Source organism: Cherax quadricarinatus, chromosome 43 (genome assembly GCF_038502225.1).
Source record: "Cherax quadricarinatus isolate ZL_2023a chromosome 43, ASM3850222v1, whole genome shotgun sequence".
Lineage (NCBI taxonomy): Eukaryota > Metazoa > Arthropoda > Malacostraca > Decapoda > Parastacidae > Cherax > Cherax quadricarinatus.
Genome location: NC_091334.1, coordinates 2414575 through 2428835, shown reverse-complemented (window position 1 = coordinate 2428835; position 14261 = coordinate 2414575). Strand labels below are relative to the sequence as shown.

Genomic DNA, 14261 nt, shown 5'->3' with positions numbered 1-14261 from the left:
GACTTTGTATACTATACACATCAGTGATGCTGGTCTACAGCCTCGTTTCCATCTCCTTTCTTAAAAATGGGGACTATATTTGCCGTCTTTCATACCTCAGGTAGCTGCCCAGTTTCAATGGATGTGTTGAAAATTGTGGTTAGCAGCACACACAGCATCTCTGCTCCCTCTCTAAGGACCCACGGAGAGATGTTGTCCGGTCCCACCACCTTTGAGGTATCAAGGTCACTTAGCAGCTTCTTCCCCTCCTTGGTTGTGCGTATTTCATCCAACACTTGCTGGTATGTATATTCCTTGTTGGTGTATCCCTCTGTTCTTTCTTCTCAGAGTCCTTTCTGTCTCCACTGTAAATACTGCCTTAAATCTCATGTTGAGCTCCTCACATACTTCTTGGTCATTTCTTGTGAGCTTCCCACCTTCTTTCCTCAGCCTGATTACCTGGCCCTTAACTGTTGTCTTCCTTCTGATGTGGCTATACAACAGTTTCAAGTCAGACTTGACTCTCGATGCTATGTTGTTTTCATACTGTCACTGGGCCTCACTCCTTATCTGAGCATACTCATTTCTGGCTCTTCGACTAATCTCTATTTTCCTGGATCCTTTGTCTTCTGTACTTTTTTCCATTCTCTAGTGCACTTAGCTTTTGCCTCCCTACACCTTCAGATAAACCAAGGGCTAGTTCTGGTCTTTCCATTATTTCTGTTGCCCTTGGGAACAAACCTTACCTCTGCCTCCTTGCATTTTGTTATGTAGTCCATTATTTCATTTACTGACTTTCCTACCAATTCTCTTTACCACTGAACCTCCTGTAGAAAGTTCCTCATACTTGTGTAGTCCCCCCTTTTATAGTTTGGCTTTTCCCATTCTACTCCTGTTACCCTCTCCATGTGATCACTAGCTCCAAGGGGCCTTTCATATGTGATGTCCTCAATGTCTGAGCTATGCAGGGTGAACACGAGGTCCAGTCTTGCTGGTTCATCCTCCCCTCTCTCTCTGGTAGTGTCCATAACATGTTGATGCATGAGGTTTTCCAGTGCCATATCCATCATCTTGGCTCTCCATGTTTGGGACCCCCCAAGTGGCACCAGGTTTTAGCAATCAATCTCCTTGTGGTTGAAACTGGCCATAACCAGTAACTTTGCTCTACTTGTGTGAACTCTTCTGGCCACCTCAGCCAGTGTGTCCACCATTGTTCTGTTGCTCTCTTCATATTCCTCTCTTGGCCTCCTGCAGTTCTGTGGTGGGTTATACATAACTGCAATGACTACCTGATGTCCCTCAGACTAAACTGTACCTACTATGTAATCCCTTTCTCCAATCTCATCCATTCCTTCTATTTCCTAAAATCCCCATTGGTTTTTAACAAGCAGTGCAACTCCTCCTCCCCTTCTGCTCCTCCTATCTTTCCTCAGGATCTGATATCCGGTTGGGGAGATTGCATCTGTTATTGTCCCAGCGAGTTTCATGTCTGTGACTGCTATGATGTCTGGGGACGCCTTCCTGATTCTTTCATGGCACTCCTCACATTTATTTGTTATTCCATCTGCGTTCATATACTAAACCTTCAACTTCTTTTCTAAAATTGTAGTCTGGCGAGAATGGTGGTGTTGGGGGAGTAGGAGCCCTGGTGGGGGGCCTATGGGGGGTTGCTGTGGGGGTGGGGTTTGTGATGATACACAAATAACCTGCACATAGAAGAAAGGAGCTTATGATGATGTTTTGGTCAGACTTGTAAATGGTGACTTTATAAATGGTCCAAGTCGGATCGAAATGTAGTCGTAAGCTCCTCTCTTCTATGTGCAGGTTATTTGTGTATCATTCCAGTCACGGTATTGTGCCTTTTTTTGTTATTTAGTTTGTGATGAAAGGGTGGGGGCAGAGGGTACAGTGTGAAGGCTTTGGTTTAGACTGTTCAGTTGTATTGGGGTTGCCGTGGTTGGATTCCTTTTGTGGGTGGTTCTGGAGGAGTTTGCGTTTGCTCTTGCACCTGGATCTGTGTTCTCCTGCTTAACTCCGCAATTGCCTTTCGTTCCTTCTTGCATCTTTATGCCCTCTCTTTCAGTATCTTACTTTCTTCTTATGTTGTGTCTCGTTCAAGATATGCTCTCCGGTACTCTGGATTGTCCCTTAGTCGTGCTTTCTCCTGGTTATGTCCTAGAATCTGTATTGATAAAGCCACTGGATGGCAAAACGTCTACAATAAAGATAACCAGATGCTGCGCATGTCTCTTAACTTTCATCTTGTCAGTATCGTATACCTTTCTTGCACAACTTGTCAGACACTGCAACATCGTGGAATCTTGGTTCAGGGGACATCTACATGACCTTCACAGCTACTACAACTAACTCATCCCCTTGGGTATGACCTACCTCCACTGGGGAATCCCACCTACCAGTGACTATGCCCTCATCTGCTACACATTCATTCTGCTGATACCTATATAAGCGCCAGTCTCCTTGCCTGTGTTCCAGAATCTCTATGACCACGGTGGTCTCCACACCACCTCCAAGGCTGAGGGACTGATTACCTCATCTTCTGTATACAGTTCTACTGTCTTCTAGTTATGTCCTAGAATCTGTATTGATAAAGCCACTGGATGGCAAAATGTCTACAATAAAGATAACCAGATGTTGCACATGTGTCTTAACTTTCACATGTAGGGCTACCAGCTTTCTCCTGCTAGATTTGAAGCCACTAGAATTTTGGCATAGTATTATAGGACTAACACTGGCTTGCAAGCCATAATATTAGGGGACTTACAGTGAAACAGTTAAAGTGCAGACATTGTATTTTCCACCTCCAGGACTCAAGTCTGGTTAACTAGTTTCCCCTGAATCCCTTCACAAAATATTACTCTGCTCACACTCCAACAGCTCGTCAGGTCCCGAAAACCATTCGTCTCCATTCACTCGTATCTAACATGATCACACATGCCTGCTGTATGTCCAAGCCCCTTGCACACAAAACCTCTTATACCCCTCCCTTCACCCTTTTCTAGGATGACCCCTACCCCTCCTCCCCTCCACTACAGATTTCTACACCCTCCAAGTCATCCTAGTTTGCTCCATCCTCTCTAAATGACCAAACCACCTCAACAACCCCATCAAACTCAGTCTTATTAAAAACTAAAAAGTAAGTAGACTTTTAAAAATTCTTAATTCTTTATGGGATTTAATGACACAGGATCTGGGCCTGATATAAAAGAGATTGCATTGTCAGCAGAGAGACAGGTTTCAGATGCTAGGTGGCCTTACATATGTCACTGATAAAATTCAGAAAAAGAAAACGGGCCAGATGCTACCTTGAAGGACATTAAAATGATCTTTTGATTGATTTTAAACATGACAAGACACATGCACTAGCCTTGTAACACTATTGCTACCCCTGCTCATCTCACAGTAAATAGGTACCTAGGTACCCAGAGAACAGCCTAAGAAGCCTAATGAAAATAAGTCAAACAGATTGACTTTCTTGGATTATCCAGGGTTATTAACACTGAGGTTAATAATTTAATAAACAAAATCATCATTTTCATCAACTGTATTCACAACAGATAATTATTTTTGGGGGGAAACTTGCATCAACCTGAACACAGTTTCTTCAGAACAAATGATTAAAATTTTATCTTTTATTGTATCAGCAGTTACCCACCTTCACATAACTATGGAATCTCTGCAGCAGCAGCATCACATTAAGTTCTCTACCAGGCTAGAGTTAATACTTATATAAGTGCTCTTGTAGCCACTAAAACAAAATAGTATCAATTCTCCACAACTCGCCAATTAGAGATAAAACAAATATACCTATTTTTGGTCCATCCAGAACCACTTTCAAGTTGGAATTGAGAGAGAAGTGGGGAGAATTATGGCTTTTCTTCTTTTTTTCCTCTCATTTCTGACTCAATAATAGTCTAGGATTGGTCAAAATAATTTAATTTCATCTCTGATTTGTTGGCAAATTCTAAATTTTTCCAGCCATAGTACTGTAACCTGTATCCATCATAATTTTTTTACTATAGTACAGTGTTAAAAATTTTATACTCTAAATGTCCTATGTCGAGTTTATGAGCAGATCTATATCCATTATATCAGTTTAGTTACCTTCTTCAAGCTAGGCAATGTACTGGGTAAGTGAACAGACCTGATGTGTGTTGAATCTTGAATTAAGTGCAGTGGTTCATGGTGCTTCATGGCATACAGTGCATGTTTAGGGTTTGTAACAAGGATGATGGGCCAAGTGCTGTGCTTCACATCAGTGAAAGAAAACATTCCATGGTCTAGTGCAGCTACACGAAAACTGCAAGAAAAACAAATTCATTAATTTAACAGTAAAGAATATTTGAAAGAATGAAGTAAAAGACCTTTATTAGGTACATAGTTTTTTTTTTTTACTTCAACGGCGGTGTCCTGTCACGGCATGGTGACCCAGAAAAAACCCATTCACCATCATTCATTCAGTCACTGTCTTTCCCGCAGTGTGCTGACATCACAATTAAGATTATCCTCCAACAATAAAGTGCCTGTCTTCTAACAGATGTGGTTGCAGCATCTTTGACACACATTGCCACATCGACCTTCCATTACATTGTCATCATCATTGTTTTCTGCAATTTTGACCAATAAAATATCTGGTTTGTTTTACAGGGAGCATCTAATGAGCATAACCCTATTTTTCCCATATGGTCTTCAGTTCAGTTTACACAAATTTTTATTACGTGCCCTTTTCAAGAATTTAACTACTCTTATCTGACTGTCTACTGTACCAAACATTTCTTTCGTCTCTAACTATGCTGAGAGAATTAATTAAGATATACAATAGTGGAAAAGAATCTTTCCTATGTAAGCCATGCGTGACGTATGAAGCGACTAAAATGCCGGTAGCAATGGGCAGTAACCTTCTCCTGTAGAAAATCCTTAAAAAAAAAGAGAAGAAAAACTTTATAAAACTGGGATGCTTGAATGTGCATGGATGTAGTGTAGATAAGAAAGAGATGACTGCTAATGTTATGAATGAAAAAAGCTTGATGTCCTAGCTCTAAGCAAAACAAAGCTGAAGGGGGTAGGCGAGTCAGTGGGAAGAAATAAATGGGATTAAGTCAGGAGTATCAGAGAGTTAGAGCTATGGAAAGGAGTAGCAATAATGTTGAAAGATCAGTTATGGAAGGAGAAGATGGAATATAAATGTATAAATTCAAGGATTATGTGGGTTATAATAAATGTCAGATGCAAAAAGGGGGTCAAAAGCAAAAACAAAAGCATTCACATTGCTACACTAACAAACTAGTATTTAGTCACTTAGCCATAATACCAACTTACCTCATAATTTGTAATATTTTAAAGATAAGAATTAATCAAAGCCTGCCCGAAATGCCTAGCCATGCTAGGTGTTCTAGTGGCCCCCTCTGTAATTAGTATTTTAAAACACATAAACCACACAATATCCAAATTCTGTAAACTCAGCATTGTAATCCTTATAGACAATAAACTTGATTTGATTTGGAGAAGAGAGGAGTGTAGAGGAGAGAGAGATTTTGGGAGATGTTAACCCTTTGACTGTCGCGGCCGTATATACATGTATACGTCTTACGAGGTACCGTGTTTGACGTATATATACTCATGAATTCTAGCGGCTTCAAATCAAGCAGGAGAAAGCTGGTAGGCCCACATGTGAGAGAATGGGTCTGTGTGGTCAGTGTGCACCATATAAAAAAAATCCTGGAGCATGCAGTGCATAATGCGAAAAAAAAAACTCCGACCTTTTTTTTTAATTAAAATGCCGACTTTGTGGTCTATTTTCGTATAGTATTTATGGTTGTATTCTCGTTTTCTTGGTCTCATTTCATAGAATGGAAAACATATTATAGAAATAGAGGTGATTTTGATTGATTTTACTATAAAAAGAACCTAGAAATGGAGCTCAAAGAAGGGGAAATGTTTGATTTTTGCTAATGTTCAAAAGTAAACAAATGATGCCATTGTCCAATAAATGTCCAACTAGCCATTCTAATATGCAGTCATGAATGAGTTGATGTTATTTATACAATTATTACAGTATTGCAGTAGTCTGCATAATAGTAAGTCTTCAATTTTTTGTTTGAATAAAAATTCAAAATAGAAAGCAAGAGTAATATCAGAGGCGCCTGGAGACATGACTGATGAACAAAGAAAATGTTATTTTAGAGCCAGGAATGTCTGCATTGTTCATTCTAGACCTTATTTTGAAATTGTCATATTTTTTAGTTTTCGTGAAATTGGCCAAATTGCAAATTTCTGACCACATTATTAGGTAGTTGAGATCGGTAAATGGGCAGTTTCTTGTACTCAATCGATAGAAAAAATGGAGTTCTAAAGAAATAGCTATGAGTTTGGTCGACTGGAACAATGGAATTAGCCGAAAATAGGGCTCAAAGTGGGCGAAATCGCCGATTTGTAAACAGCGCCGAGGTCGCTAACTTCGCGAGAGCGTAATTCCGTCAGTTTTCCATCAAATTTCGTTTTTTTGGCGTCATTACAATCGGGAAAAGATTCTCTATCATTTCATAAGAATTTTTTTTTTTTTTAAATTTTGCGACACCAGGAGACACCTCAGGATTGGGGGTAGCGACAGTCAAAGGGTTAAGTCAGTGTGTATGAACTTTTGAACCAAGTGAGGGAGTAATTGTGGTAGGGGACCTAAATGCTAAAGTAGGAAAATGAAAGAAGCAAGTAAGAGAGAGGTGAAGGTATATAAACTAAAGGAGGAGGCAGTTAGGGTAAGATACAAACAACTATTGGAGGATAGATGGGCTAGTGAGAGTACAGGCAATGGGGTTGAAGATGTACAGGGTAAGTTTAAGAATGTAGTGTTAGAGTGTTCAACAGAAGTTTGTGGTTACAGGAAAGTGGAAGCGGAAGGGAAGAAGAGCGACTGATAGAATGATGCTGTAAAGAGAGTAGTAAGGGAAAAAAAGTTAGCGTATGTGAGGTTTCTACAAAGTAGAGATGATGCAAGGAGGGAGGAGTATATGGAGAGAAAAAGGGAGGTTAAGAGAGTGAAGCAATGTAAAAAGAGAGCAAATGAGAGAGTGGGTGAGATGTTATCAACAAATTTTGGTGAAAATAAGGAAAAGTTTTGGAGTGAGATTAATAAGTTAAGGAAGCCTAGGGAATGAATGGCTCTGATAGTTAAAAATAGAAGAGGAGAGTTATTAAATGGAGACTCAGAGGTATGGGGAAGATAGAGGGAATATTTTGAGGAATTGTTAAATGTTGATGAAGATAGGGAAATTGTGATTTCGTGAATAGGGCAAAGAGAAATAACATCTTGTAGGAAAGAGGAAGAGCCAGTTGTGAGTGTGGAGGAAGTTTGTGAGGCAGTGGGAATAGATTGTAATAATAAAAATACACCCAAATGTGTCCTCTGCAACGGAAAACATCATGCTGTTTCTGCTATTTGTCCTGAAAGGAAAAAGGAAATGCAGAAAATTACTGAAGCCAAGAAACTGTCCAATTCAAAGAAGACCACTCCCCAGGCACCACCAACGATGTCCCAAACTTCCTTCCCAGCTCTGCCTGGAACAAGTGGGACTCCTCAGGTCTCGACCAATGGTTCCAATGTTTGGAATTCTGCCCCTCTTGGAGCGCCCCAATCTAACCCTCACCTACAACATACACAAACGCAACAACAAGGTTCAGTCTCATCTATGTCTCAGGTATCCACAGCCGGGGATATGACGAGAGCGCAACTAATGTATATGATGACCAAAGACATAGCAGGTGGTGACATTCAACTCTGCTCTCAGGTTTTGAATGATCTGTTAATGGCTAATGGGATCACTCCCATCACTATCCCAGAAGTATGTACCCTACTCTACATCTAAAAATAAGCCTAAGTCATCCCTGGCTCAGAGACCACCCACCTCGCATACCCAGGTTGTCAACTCCCCTCAACCTGAACATAACAATGCCCCAGAAATTGGTGCCTACTCTCCCGCTATTGTAGCTGATCCTGTTGAACAGGAACTTTCCCAGGGTAACTCACCTTGCCTACCTAATTTTCCCTTGGAGCCTCCTCAGTCTCCCATTACCTCTCATGAGCCTCTGCTTCCTGTAACTGGGAATAACATACCTCAGTTTTCTGATGATAACTCTAACGATTCTAATGAGTCTGTTAATATTACCACCTCTAGTGAAGATGATGGCATTTTTAATACACAAGAACCTACGCAAAAGTTCCCTCCTCCCCTTGACGAGTCCAGCAGGGATAATGTGGATACAACACGTGACATTACTTGCAGGCGTTCAGACAGCAGTACACGAGTGAAGTGCAAGAAATAATGGGGATTACAATTTTCCAACTTAATGTTAAACATTTCTTTAATAACCGTTACCTTCTTGAGGTTGAACTACATAATTACAATCCCGATGTTATACTTTTGAACGAGACAGCTGCAAGAGTTGATCAACATATTAAATTACGTGGTTACTGTACTGTGGAGAAATCGAGAGGACCCTTTAGTGGTGTAGCCATCTTAGTTAAATTAGGCTATACATTTAAAAATATTCATGTTGATGAAGATAACATTCTTGCAATAGAAATGACAACGTCTCATGGACAACTAGTGATAGGAACTGGATATTTTCCCCCGAGACAACAATATTTAGAGTCAATTCCTCTACATAGGATATTAAGCAGAAATATTCCAACAATTCTAGCGGGAGATTTTAATGCTCATCACCCTGCCCTCTTCAACTGTGGAGCTGGTATTCCACTGGGTGACTTAAAAGGACAACAACTCTTTAATATCATGACAGCTAGAAACTTAGTCATTTCAAGGCCCATTCTTCAAATCGTACATTGGACCTCATCCAGGGACACCAGATATAGTACTGACAAACAGAGATTGTGACATCTTTCACATAATTTTCTACAGTTACCCCCAGTAACACATTTTCTCTTATGTTAGATTAGAGAAAATGTTATTCTTGCCGTCACTTGTACAAGTTATGTGGCTCCCACATCTTATATTTATGTTTATTTATTCTATTGTGGGGTGTATTTATCATCTTTTTATGTTATGTATTGTGTTTATTATATAATTTTGAAAAAAAATATCATGGATGGATTAATGAAAATGTGTATATTAACGTAATATACGACATTTAATGAGACTCGGTGAGTATTGTTATTATTATTATTTCTAATATGGCGTCACTTGTGCAAGTCGTCTGCTACCACATCTCACATTTATGTTTATTTATTCTACTGTGGGGTGTATTTATCTTATTTATATGTTATGCATCGTGTTTATTATATAATTTTGAAAAAATATCATGGATGGATTAATGAAAATGTGTATATTAACGTAATATACGACATTTAAATGACTCGATGATTATTATTATCATTACTAATATGACGTCTGGAGACAAAAGACACTTACCAATTTTAATGTGTACCTGCATGCCAGCACAGTATGTAAGTTTATTTAGGTACAGGTATACATAAGTATAATTATCAGAGTATATATAAAATATGAAATAACTTTTAAAAACATTTGAAATTTTGGAGTTTCCAGACAAAATGGAGAGACTTAGTGCTTACTGAACTCATGGAGAATGTAAACAAACAGGGTGGGGCGCGGTGACCGTATTAGAAAGTCAGGTGGGGGGAGCCGTATAGCGAGTTTTGGTCATAATTTGAAATGTCCATATTAGCGGAACGCCGTAAAGTGAAACGCCGTAAAGCGGGGCCTTCCTGTATATAATTTCTTAACTCAAAGAAAAATCATTCCCACCTTTCATGGCAGGTCGGCAGAGCCTTTTATACCGACAGCTGGTGTCCCACAAGGTTCTTGTCTCAGTCCACTTCTGTTCAACATTTATGTGAATGACCTTCCTCAACCAGAGTTTAATGATACAATTGTGACACAGTTTGCAGATGATGTTATTCATGTCGTCTCATCAACTCCGGTAACAGGAAAATACAAGTATGAGAGAGTCATAGAAAAAATGAATATTGAACTTCATCGAACATCTAATTGGGAAAAGAAATGGAGAATTACGACTAATCCTGACAAGGTCCTTGTTAGCACGATAGGATGTTTTGCATCAACAATTGAAGATAAAGGGGGTATCTCCATCAGAGGTACACCTGTAGTCATTAGAAACCCTAACAAGATCTTGGGATATGAAATAGACAGGCTGCTCCACTCAACATCTCATGTAACTAAAAAGATCAACATAGCCAAAGCCGGTCTTAGCAGTCTCTTTCGATTCAATCAAGCCCCTCAACATGTCAAAAAACATCTGTATAAAATGATAATAAGACCAATACTCGAATACCCTTGTGTCCCAATGTCATTAACAACAAAGACCAACATGCTACGGCTACAAAGGGTCCAGAATAGAGCTCTTCGCTTCATTACCGATACCAGGAGGAGAGACAGAGTTAAAATGGCAGATTTACACATACAACAAGATATTACTGCCATAAATGTACGCCTCGACACTCTAAAAAAGAAACAACTCTATTCAATGCAAGAACTATACATGCCAGATAGAGAACATCCTATACAAGTGGTAAATACCACGGATTATATAATCAATACTCCTCCTCACAGGACTCAAAGAACGACTCTCCCACAGAGGGTCCGTTGTTTTATACATAAAGATGATTACCATCGACCCATGATTTTGAGCAACCTCCCTGATGAAGAAGATTGGGTAGCACCAGAACCCTTCTATGTATACTAAGAAAATCATCGCCCCCAATTAGGGAGACATCTTATAACAATCTAATATAAAAATTATGCTATTTACCATGGCTGGACACCACCTGCAGAAGCCATTGTCATGTAATTCCAAAAACTGGCCAGAAAATTATTGCCTTCATTGTCGCATAAATATCCGTTGTGCAATCGCCAAAAAAAAAAAAAAAAGCAATTGCAACTTGTATGATTACTACCAATTCAGAGTCATGTACTTATATATCTGTTATATCTATGTGACTCTGATGGGTTAGTATTATACCCCTTAAAGAATATCTTATCATTTCACATACCCTTTTTAAATTACACCAAAGTGGTTGGGCCACTTACCTTTTATATCCTACCTCTCTCCCCCCTCCCACCCTTTTCCAATATTTCCATCCTTACCCATCCTTCTTCCTTACCCATCTTACCAAAGCTCTGGTCATCAGAAGAAGAAGAAGGTAGAATTAAAGAGGGTAAGGCAGCTGGGATTGATGGGATAAAGATAAAAATGTTAAAAACACACGGGGATATAGTTTTGGAGTGGTTGGTATTTTTATTTAATAAATGTATGGAAGAGGGTAAGGTACCTAAGGATTGGCACAGTTCCTTTGTATAAAGGTAAAGGGGACAAAAGAGTGCAAAAAATATAGGGGAAGAAGTCTGTTGAGCATACTGGTAAAGTGTATGGTAGAGTTACTATTGAAAGAATTAAGAGTAAGACAGAGAGTAGGAGAGAGCAGATGAATAAGGAGGCTTTAGACAGGGTAGACCAAGAGTTTACAGTTAAATACTAGGTATTTAGATAAGGGCAGAGGGTTTTGTGGCATTTATGGATTTGGAAAAGGCATATGACAAGGTGGATAGGAGAGCAATGTGGCAGGTGTTGCAAATGTACAGAATAGGAGGTAGGTTACTGAAAGCAGTCAAGAGTTTTTATGAGGATAGTGAAGCTCAGGTTAGAGTATGTAGGAGAGAGAGAGGGAGATTATTTCCCAGTAAAAGTAGGTCTTAGACAAGGATGTGTGAAGTCACCATGGTTGTTCAATATATTTATAAATGGGGTTGTAAGAAAAGTGAATGCGAGGGTGTTGGCAAGAGGTGTGGGGTTAAAAGATAAAGAATCTAACACAAAGTGCGAGTTGTTACAGTTGCTCTTTGCTGATGACACTGTGCTTTTGGAAGATTCTGAAGAGAAGCTGCAGAGGTTGGTGGATGAGTTTTGGTATGTAAAGGAAGAAAATTCAAAGTGAATATAGGAAAGAGTAAGGTGATGACGATAACCAAAAAATTAGGTGATGAAAGATTAGATATCAGATTGGAGAGAGAAAGTATGGAAGAGGTGAATGTATTCAGATATTTAGGAGTGGACGTGTCAGCAGATGGGTCAATGAAAGATGAGGTGAATCATACAACTGATGATGGGAAAAAGGTGAGTGGGGCACCTAGAAGTCTGTGGAGACAAAGAACATTGTCCATGGAAGCAAAGAGGGGAATATATGAGAGTATAGTTATACCAACACTCTTATATGGGTGTGAAACATGGGTGGTGAATGGAAGCAGTGGAGATGTCATGTCTGAGAGCAATGTGTGGTGTGAATATAATGCAGAGAATTTATAGTTTGGAAATTAGGAGGAGGTGCGGGATTACCAAAAACTATCATTCAGAGGGCTGAGGTGGTGGTGTTGAGGTTGTCCGGACATGTAGAGAGGATGGAAGGAAATAGAATGACAAAGAGTATAAATCTGTAGTGGAGGGAAGGAGGGGTAGGGGTCAGCCTAGGAAAGGTTGGAGGGAGGGGTTTAACCCTTTGAGGGTCGACAGGCCCTCTCCGAAACTCGTTCTCAGGGTCGGCCAAATTTCAAAAAAAAAAAAAATTATTTTTTCTTATGAAAAAATAGAGTATTTTTTTCTAAACATTATAGGCTAAACAAAAAAATTTTAACGTCAATACTTACCGAGATATGGAGGTGTGAAATTTGCCAAAATTGAACAACATATGGTAACATCGCCGACTGCCGTCACCCGGTATTTTTCTATTTACTTTTTTATGTACTATTTTCAATTTTTTTTCAATTTTTCTTTTTCTGAGTAACTTTTATGGCCTCTGAGGCCAACATGATCAGTATTTTGTAAGTTATTTCTTTTTCAATACTACACAATAAGGGCGTAAACACTATTGTCATTATTTTGTTTACAGAAAATATTTACACAAACAAACAATATGAAACGTTGTTTATTACTATTTTTCTATATTTTATATACACATATACAGTCACAGGACATGTTTCTAGAAGTTCTGCAGCCTGTGGAACTCTTTGAAACATGGTGTCATGCACAGTGGAGTTTTGCACTCCTCACACATAAAACGAGTGTCTCTGCGTTGTCGTGGGCGTTTTTTTGTATGTGAACAGACGTAACACCTCTTCTGAGCCTTTTTCTTCAAAGCAGTAGCAGGCAGTTTTACCAGGAAGTGATCACCATGCTTCAGACGAGCAGGTAGTTGTTGATAATTTGGTGGGCGGTCAATTGCAGGTGCATTTCCTTGGTACTTGAATACTATTTGTCTGATGACAGACAAACAGAATTCGCCGTACTGTGGTTTGTTTCTGGTGCTCATCTTATACATATTATAAGCATTGAGCATGGAAATGTCCAGAAGATGGAAAAACAGTTTGATGTACCACTTATAACTCTTGCGAACACAATCAGCAAACCCAATCTGCATGTCACATTTGTCCACTGAACGCATGTTGAAGGTGTAATCAATCACAGCTGCAGGTTTTAGAATGGGTTCATTTCTCTCTCTATGCTGCCTGCCACTGTCTGCCATTTCATTAGGGTGAATTGATGACAACAGTGTGACATCTCGTTTGTCATGCCACCGAAATGCCATGATGTCATTGGCAGCAAACGCCTGCACCTCACCTCTGCGAGTGCCAGCATCAAACCTGGGCATATGTTTTCGATTTGCACGCACTGTGCCACACACATCTGTCATGTTCACTCGCAAAAAATCACTGAGTGAGGGGCTTGTGTACCAGTTATCTGTATATAATATATGCCCCTTACCAAGGTATGGTTCTATCATTGTTCGAACCACGTCACCTGAGATGCCCAATAACTTCCTGGTATTTTGCAATGTATAACTTCCAGTGTACACAATAATATCCAATACCAGACCACTGTAACAATCACAAAGCACAAACAACTTTATACCAAAGCGTTTCCTCTTGCTTGGTATGTACTGCTTGAAAGAGAGTCTTCCTTTGAACAGAATCAAAGACTCGTCAATTACAAGCTTCCTGAAGGGATAAAAATGAGTACTGAATTTCTGTTTCAGATACACAAACACATTCCTAATCTTATATAACCTGTCAGTTCTGTCAGGCCTGGTTTTATCTGAGAAGTGAAGCATACGTAACATTAGCACAAATCGATTCACTGGCATTATATCACTGAAACCTGGTGTTGCAATCAGGGGGTCTGTTGACCAGTATGATTTCACTTTGTGCTTATACACATGTGGC

General features: G+C 39.5%; 1 protein-coding gene across 5 annotated transcripts in view; it reads right to left on the bottom strand.

The window, feature by feature from the left end:
- The window catches only part of LOC128694359 (transmembrane protein 62), a 374754-nt gene that overhangs the window by 99683 nt on the left and 260810 nt on the right, over nt 1–14261 (bottom strand). For all 5 annotated transcript variants that reach the window (XR_011393093.1, XM_070093499.1, XM_070093497.1 and 2 more), the window contains one exon: nt 4142–4297. Coding sequence is in view for 4 of the 5 variants with exons in the window: in XM_070093499.1 (XP_069949600.1) it covers nt 4142–4297 (156 nt within the window). In the remaining variant the exon portion in view is untranslated. The remainder of the gene's footprint in view (nt 1–4141; nt 4298–14261) is intronic.